This window comes from Martes martes (genome assembly GCF_963455335.1).
Source record: "Martes martes genome assembly, chromosome: X".
Classification (NCBI taxonomy): domain Eukaryota; kingdom Metazoa; phylum Chordata; class Mammalia; order Carnivora; family Mustelidae; genus Martes; species Martes martes.
Window position 1 is genome coordinate 121,203,808 of NC_137897.1, and position 7,813 is coordinate 121,211,620.

The following is a 7,813-nucleotide window of genomic DNA, read 5'->3' on the forward strand; positions in this document are numbered from 1 at the left end:
CGCGACGGGGGCGTGCTGGGCCGAGCGCGGCGGCCTTCCCGCGGGAGGGGAGGGGAGGGGGGCGGGAGCGAGTCCTCCGTGGTCCGCGACCCGCGACAGCGCGTGGACGTGCTTCCGTCTGGAAAACAGGGTGGGAGGAAAGGCGTCGCTCTGGCCTCGGGCTGCTCACCTTCTCCGTTTTCCCGTGGACTCCTCTGTGTCTCCAGCTTTCTGAAATCACATGCATCACTTTTAGGATAATTGGGCGTCTTTGCTGCCTGTGTTTTTCTGTGTACATGAAAGAACCCGCTAGAGGCAACTTGGGGCCGTTCGTGATACCACGTGGACATTTATGGCGGCACCTGTGGGCTCCTGGGCAGTGTCCGTTTATGTTCCTTCCCTCATGTTGGGCCCTGGATGTGCTGAGCTGGCCAGCTTGGACACAGGCCTTGCTGGGGTCTCAGGGCACTTGGTGTGGCCATTTGGAGAGCTTTCTGCTTCACACACACACACAGAGGCCCCCGAGCCCCGGGCCTGTCCTGTTGTCCCCCTCATTCCAGGGCCCCGGGCGGGCAGCGGCTCCATCTGGCGATGGCAGGGTTGGAAACGTGCTCAGTGTATTTGGACAGGTGCAGAGGAGCAGCAAAACCAGTGTTTGTTCCCGGCAGCGCCCGCTGCCTCTGCAGTGGGGACTGTGCAGGGCTTTGGGCCAGCAGGGCGACATGGCCGGAGCCTCGGACTGGAGATCTGGGGAACTGTGGGGACATAGGAGAGCGGAGCTCGGAGACTGGGGGCTGTGGGTGATACGGCTCCGAGGATGGAGGGCTGTGGCGGCCGTGGCCGTGGCCAGGCGGGCGGGAGGCTCCTCTTCCAGGCGTGTGCCTTTGGGACTGCAGCTGAGCCGTTGAGCTTCTAGAACAGGGACTGGGAGGGAAGGAGTCAGCCCCAAGCCGGGCTCTCTGCGGTTGTCCCGTGTTCGGTACCCAGCCTCCGTATTCCCCTGCCGAGGGCTCGGCCGGGTGCGGGGCCCTGCTGTGACCGTCCCCTTCCACGCCAGGGCGCGGGCGGCCAGCGAGCAGGCGCGGCAGCTGGAGAGCGAGCGGGCGGCGCTGCAGCAGCAGCACAGCGTGCAGGTGGACCAGCTGCGGATGCAGAGCCAGAGCGTGGAGGCGGCCCTGCGCATGGAGCGCCAGGCGGCCTCGGAGGAGAAGTGAGTGGCCCGGGCCGCGCGAGGACCCCGGGGCCCCGCCGGCCTCCCCCCCCCCCGCCCCGCCCCCGCGCGACCTGGCTCTCAGACGGGGATCTGTGCTCTCCGGCCCACGCTCCGGTCCGCCCGTGTGGCTGCCGCGTGCGTGGCCTGCATCGGGCCGCCCTCGAGTCTCCTCTCGCCCGCAGCCGCTCTCCCGTCCCCCTCTGCTTCTCACAGGGCCGGTCCACCTGATTCTAAACGTTCTTTGTTTCCACGAACGGTGGCCTTAACACAAAGCGCGCTCACCGCGTGCGGAAGCCGGCTCAAGGGCGGAGGGCCTGTAGGCACAGAGGCCCCTGGAGGCCCCCGTGCGGCCTGTGCTGGGGACAGGCGCGGAGGGGGTGGGCTTGCGAGTGGCCGCGCGGTGGCGGAGCACGGGGCGCTTGTTTGTCCAGCAGAGGCTCCTCTTCCGCAGGCGCAAGCTGGCCCAGCTGCAGGTGGCCTATCACCAGCTCTTCCAGGAGTACGACAGCCACGTCAAGAGCAGCACGGTGAGCAGCGAGCGAAACCGAGTGCACGTAGTGGGCACGTCCCCGGGACTGGCCACCACGGACGTGCCTGGGTTCCTCTCCTCACGGCCGAGAAACCCGAGGGCCCGGGGAGCTGCTGCCCCGAATTTAGGACTGTCGGACCTCGAGTTCTTATCTGAAGACTTAAGAGCGTTGTGTCAGAGCCTTGTCAGGGTCGCAGCGCAGCGGCTCAGGGCGGGATGCGGGGCAGACCGGGTGGGCTTCTGGGTGCTCTCTCTGTGGGTGGGGACGTGCCGGTCTCCGTGGCCAGTCCCTCCTGCCACCTCAGCTCCTGGCGCCGATTTCTCAGAGCCACAGTGAGGCCTGGAGCGCTTCCGTCACCCTGGTGAAGGTGGCTGGGGCCTTTTTCTGGTGTGTTCTCATCAGACTTGTACTGCGTGTGGTTTCTAGGGGTCCCATTTTAAGAAGGATGCTGTCAAACATGAATGTACCCAGAGGAGACGTGTAAGGGAACAGCGTTAGTGTGGGACACCAGCTCCCACGGAGGAGGATGGCCTTGTCCCTTGAGGGGCTGGAGGCAGGCTGTGTGGCTGGAGAGTCCGGGAAGGGAGTGTCGAGCTGGGCGGGAAGTTGTGCCCCCTGACCTCAGAGGTCCCCCACACCCTCTGCCTTTCCCGTGCCCTGCCTGCGCTGACGTCTGGTGGCCGGTGTTACTCCGGCATTGGCCGGTCAGGGCTCGTCTCTTGGTGCTTTTGGTTCTTGTCACCCGGAGCAGCCACTGGTCTGGCGGCAGCCCGGCTGCTGCCCTGGGCCGGCTGGGGCCCCCTCACTTCCCCCTTGCCCGCCTCTAGGGAGTGCAGCTGGAGGACCTCAAGCAGCAGCTCCAGCAGGCGGAGGAGGCCCTGGCGGCCAAGCAGGAGGTGATCGACAAGCTGAAGGAGGAGGCCGAGCAGCACAAGGCCGTGATGGAGACCGTCCCGGTGCTAAAGGCTCAGGTGAGGGCGCCCCCCTGTGGCCGGCGGGGCCTGTGGGCACTGGGACCTCGCGTGTCACTGGCGTCCGAGGGCCGGGGCTTCTCCGAGGCCCCTGGAGCCCTCTGTCGGCCTTGCCCTGCGCCGCGGAGCCCGTGAGGCCGGGAGCCGGACCTCCTCCGTGTCCGCCAGCGCGGAGAGTCGGCCGGCCGGCGGACGGCCGACGGACTGCGGGTGCGGCCCCTCTTGGCTTTGTCTGCCAGGCGGACATCTACAAGGCTGACTTCCAGGCCGAGAGGCAGGCGCGGGAGAAGCTGGCCGAGAGGAAGGAGCTCCTGCAGGAGCAGCTGGAACAGCTGCAGAGGGAGTACGGCAGGCTGAAGGCCAGCTGCCAGGAGTCGGCCAGGTGGGCCTCGCCGCCAGCCGCGCGAGGAGCGGGGCCGGGGGCCGGGGGCTGTGGGGGTGGCCGCCTGGGTGGGGCGGCTTCGGAGCCGGCGCTCGTCGCCCCTCGTCGCCCCTCGTCCCGCCCCAGCCTGCTGGCTGTGTTGACCAGACGGTTTCTCTTCTCAAAGGATCGAAGACCTTCGGAAGCGACACGTGGAGGTCTCCCCCGCCCCCTTGCCCCCCGCCCCAGGTGAGGGAGCTGCGGGAGGAGGGCTGGAGACGGCAGGGTGCTCTCCGGAGGGTAGTGCCTGCTCTGGGGGAGCGGGGGGAGGCGGGGAGGAGCTAGTGGTGGTGACTCCAGAGCTCGGACCCGACAGTCCTGTCAAGTCGCAGTAGTCTGTGCCGCCTCCCCTCTTTCCCCAGCTCACCCCTCCTTCCACCTGGCCTTGCCCAGCCAGAGGAGAAGCCCCCCCGAGGAGCCGCCTGACTTCTGTTGCCCCAAGTGCCAGTACCGGGCTCCGGATATGGACACGCTGCAGATCCACGTCATGGAGTGCATCGAGTAGGGGCTGCCTGGGGGGCGGGCGGCCCGGGACAGCGCCCCGCGAGCTAGCTCTAGGACCTTCCGCTTCGGCTACCCCGGCTGCTGGGCCGCGCCTGCCCTGGCGCTCGGAACGCACCGGGCCCGAGGCTCCGCTCTTCTGGTTTGTTCTTTCTGCTTGGACCGCTTGCCTCTGGGGCTTCCTCTCCTTCCACGGCCAAGTCCAGAATCACGGCCAGGACTCTCCGGGAACTCCTCGAGCTGCCGCGGGCAGAAGGCTCTCCTCGCCCGCGAGCTCCCGCACGCCGTGGCATCAGGGCACTCGTGGGCCGCGTGCTGTTCCGTGTGGGGGCTGCCCCGCCATTGGATGGCAGACATCCACTCGTGAGGCCCGTGTGGGTCGTTGCCACTCCTTCAGTGTCGCGAGCGACACTGAACATCCTCGCTCGTCACTTACGTGTGTCTTTGGGTCAGATTCTTCGAAGCCGCCCTGTGGAGCAGCTGCCGACGGGTGCATGGGGCCCGTGTGTCGCCCCTGCTTCCTCAGAGCCTTGCACATGGTGGGGGTGTCCAACCTGTGGGCTTTGGCCATCTGTCCGGCATGCGGCTCTCTGTTCACAGTGAGCCTGAGCATCTCTTCAGAGCTTGAAGGAGCCTTTCCGATTCTGCCGTTAATGGCTTCTTTGTGTGTTTTGCCCATTTTTCTGTTGAGTTGTTAGTCTTCTGCTCCTCGGTGTCTTTGAGCTCTTTGGTCATTAGTGGGCCGGCTCTCGAGTGTGATAGAAACTGCGTGTATCTCCTCTTGCTCTGCGTCGGTGCAGGTGGGTTTTGGACTTGAAGTTTGTCATCTTAATGTGGCCACGGTTCTCCACCTTTCCTTCACAGCCTGGGGTTTACTGTGGTTGTGACGCTTCCCACGTGCACGCTTTCCCTAACACCGCAGCATGCTCTTGTCCTCCCTGAGCGTATCGCCGCCTGGCGTGAGCGATGGTGGCTGTGTTTCGTCATGCTGCAGAGGCTTGCGATGCTGTTCCCTGCACCAGCCCCAAATGCCCCAGCCTTGGGAAGGGAAGCCCCTGGGTGACCATGGGCAGGTTACAAACACTAGAGGGCTCCTTACTGTTTTGCAAGATTCTAGATGTTTCCTCGATGTCAAAGCCAAGGGCATCAAGCCTGCCATTGTCAGGGAAGGACGATAGAAGAATGCCACAGTCTCCCCGGGTTGGGAACGGGATGTCACCGAAGGCAACCCGGCCGGCAGCCGGTTCTGAAGATGAGCCTGGGCCGGGGGCTTGCTGGGTGTGTGCAGGCAACTGTCCCATGGGAAGATGTTCAAGGCTTCCGGTTGCTGTGTCCCAGTCCTGCCCCTGTAGTTTTTCTGCAAGAGCACTATTAGTTTTTTTGGGGGGGAATGTATGCATTTCCCGTGGCCGCTGTAGCAAATGACCAACTTGGCTTAGAACAAGTCATTCTTTCATGGTTCTGTAGTCAGGGTGGCTCAGAGGGCAGGTCAGTTCCAGGCTTCTCTCCCGGCCTCTCGGGGTGGCCCCTGCTGTTCTTGGCTGGTGGATGTGTTGCCCCAGTCTCCTTCTTGGGGAGAAGGAGACACGGCCTCTCCTTTTTCCCGTGTCATCTCTCCTCGTCTCTTAGAAGCACACCAGTCGCTGGATTGGGGCCCGCCCTCGTCATCCAGGATGAGCTCATTTGGAAATCTTTTATCTTCATTAGATCCACAAGGACTCTTCTCAGCTCCGGTCATAATCCCAAATTCTGGCATTAGCTCATGCCTTTGGGCCACCGTTCAGCCTAGCGCAGGGCAATCTTTTGGAGCACACAGTCTAGGACACAGGAGGGGGAAGACCGGGGTCTCCAGCGCCGGCCGCTCCGTCGAGGGGCTCATTCCCTGGGGTGGTGGTGGCTGCTGGGTGCTCCGTGGTCAGGAGAGCTGGGTGGGTTGGGACAGGCCCTTGCAGGCGTGGGGACTGCTGCTCCTTAGGACACCTTGGCTCCAGCTGGCCGCCGCTGGGTGGCCATGGGCAGGAGCAAGAAGGCTGCGAGCCACGGTGGGACAGGGCCGAAGGCCGTCGGGCGCCCTGGGTAACAGCTGCCGGCTGTGGAGGGAGGGGCTTCGTGCTTTCTTAGGGGCGCGGACGAAGGCCTGGGGGAGTCCTCCTCTGACCGGCTTCCTCTTCCGAGAGGGAGTTGAAGGAAGAGGATGGGACCCAGGAGTAGCGAGAGAGGCCGACGTTCTCTTCCTGGGGCACTTTCCTCAGGTCCTGGCGGTGGCGCCCCGCCGTGGTGGCCAGGAGCTCGGACGGTGTCGGTGCCCGGACCCCAGGCTGAGTCAGGGTCTGCTCTTCTGAAGCGTCCCCTCCCGGGCTGCCCGTGCCCCCTGCCTCCTCGTGGCCCGTGTGGGCGCAGCTGTACACGGGACGGCCGCGACTTCGCAGCGGGCCACTCACCCAGAAGCCCGGGATTCTGTTTTCTCCCCTGCTCGCTTTCCTTTGGGCTTCCAGAAGAAGTGGTTGGATCCTTTCTGTGAGGGGGAGCAGCCTGCCTACCTAATGATCTGTGGCCCCTTGACCTTGGGAGGCAGAGACAGAGATCTTGAGGCACGGCCCGCCAACGCCCAAGTCATTCTTGCTGCTGGGACGACAGCACGGGCCAGAAATCCGGATGATCCCAAACGGCACCGTAAGAAAGCGGTTCTCTGTCGCTGGTAACTAAAACACAGACTCCAGCTGCACCGAAAGTGATGGGGGGCAATGAACAGATGAAGCCTGGTGGCCGGGTGCGGGGGGCCGGGCCCGCGCTGCCCTCGGGGGTGGGGGCTGCTGTGGCTGGGAGAGGCAGCCTTGCACCATTTGGGTGGTTGTGGCTGGTGGGGTTGCCTGTAATTACGGCTTCCTTTTGTATTTGCGTAGTTGCTAAGTGGCTCTAATTTGCATGTATTACTCTGATAGGTAGAACAACCTGTTTGTTCAGAGTCCGCCTGGCCGGCTAGCGCGGCCCAGAGGTGGTGTCTGCTGGGGCCAAGAGAAGCAGGACTGGCTGTCGACGGGGATGCCTCAGGTGCCTGGCAATTGCTGACGTGCTAGGAAGGGGACAGGGCTGAGCCGGAGCTGCCGAGGTCCCACACGCCCAGGCGGGATGAGCGGCAGGCAGGGCTGCGGGGCAGCGGAGGGTGTGCAGCGTCCCTGGGCCTCCCGGGGCCTCTATCTCCATGTGCAGGAGGTGACAGCAGAGCTGTGGCTGCCCTGGAGGGGCTCCTGGGAGCTGGCTGAATTCCCATCCGGTTCCCCAAGCGCGGGTGGGGACAGGAACTCGGGCAGGTGTCAGTAGTAGTGCTCTTCAGGAAGGGGCCTGTGTGCGAGTGTGCCCGCACGTGTGTGCGTGTGGGTCCTCGAGGTTGTTTTTGCACCTCCTTCTCTGAAGCCGCTGTCAGTCTATTCTGGATGGCAGATCACATGAGTGTGTATTTTTATGTAGTGGCTTAATTATTCTTTCGTGTAACAGCTGAGTAGTGAGCAGCTGAACATCGGGTTTCTTTCTTTTTTTGAGTATTTTTTTTAAGTTACTCTGCATTTCAGCCACTCTGGAAAACGGTATGGAGGTTCCTCAAAAAGTTGAAGATAGAGCTATCCTACAACCCAGCAATGGCACAACTCGGTACTTACCCCAAAGATACAAATGTAGTGATCCAAAGGGACATGTGCACCCGAATGTTTATAGCAGCAATGTCCACAATAGCCAAACTATGGAAAGACCCTAGATGTCCATCAACAGACGAATGGATAAAAAAAGTGAGGTTCATATATACAATGGAATACTATGCAGCCATCAAAAGAAATGAACTCTTGTCATTTTGAATGACGTGGATGGAACTAGAGGGTATTGTGCTGAGCGAAATAAATCAATCAGAGAAAGACAATTATCATACGATCTCACTCATGTGGAATTTAAGAAACAAAACAGAGGATCATTGGGGCAGGGAGAGAAAAGCAAAACAAGACAAAACCAGAGAGGGAGACAGACCATAAGAGACTCTTAATCTCAGGAAACAAACTGAGGGTTGCTGGAGTGTGGAGGGGGGTGGGGGGTGGGTGGCTGGATGGTGGACACTGGGGAGGGTATGTGCTATGGTGAGTGTTGTGAAGTGTGTAAGCCTGACGATTCACAGACCTGCACCCCTGGAGCTAATAATACATTATGTGTTAAT

The 7,813-nt window shown here is 62.2% G+C and overlaps 1 protein-coding gene across 6 annotated transcripts in view; it reads left to right on the top strand.

Annotated features, from left to right (window-relative positions):
• Window positions 1-7,525, top strand: part of IKBKG (inhibitor of nuclear factor kappa B kinase regulatory subunit gamma) — a 23,710-nt gene extending 16,185 nt beyond the window's left edge. For 4 of the 6 annotated variants that reach the window (XM_080795268.1, XM_080795266.1, XM_080795267.1 and 1 more), the window contains exons 5-10: window positions 1,037-1,189; window positions 1,644-1,719; window positions 2,550-2,693; window positions 2,933-3,075; window positions 3,242-3,303; window positions 3,477-7,525. In XM_080795268.1, the coding sequence (XP_080651394.1) occupies window positions 1,037-1,189; window positions 1,644-1,719; window positions 2,550-2,693; window positions 2,933-3,075; window positions 3,242-3,303; window positions 3,477-3,619 (721 nt within the window). In that variant the 3' untranslated portion in view covers window positions 3,620-7,525. The remainder of the gene's footprint in view (window positions 1-1,036; window positions 1,190-1,643; window positions 1,720-2,549; window positions 2,694-2,932; window positions 3,076-3,241; window positions 3,304-3,476) is intronic. The other 2 variants (XR_013966298.1, XR_013966299.1) reach the window with 2 other exon arrangements.
• Window positions 7,526-7,813: the final 288 nt, after the last annotated feature.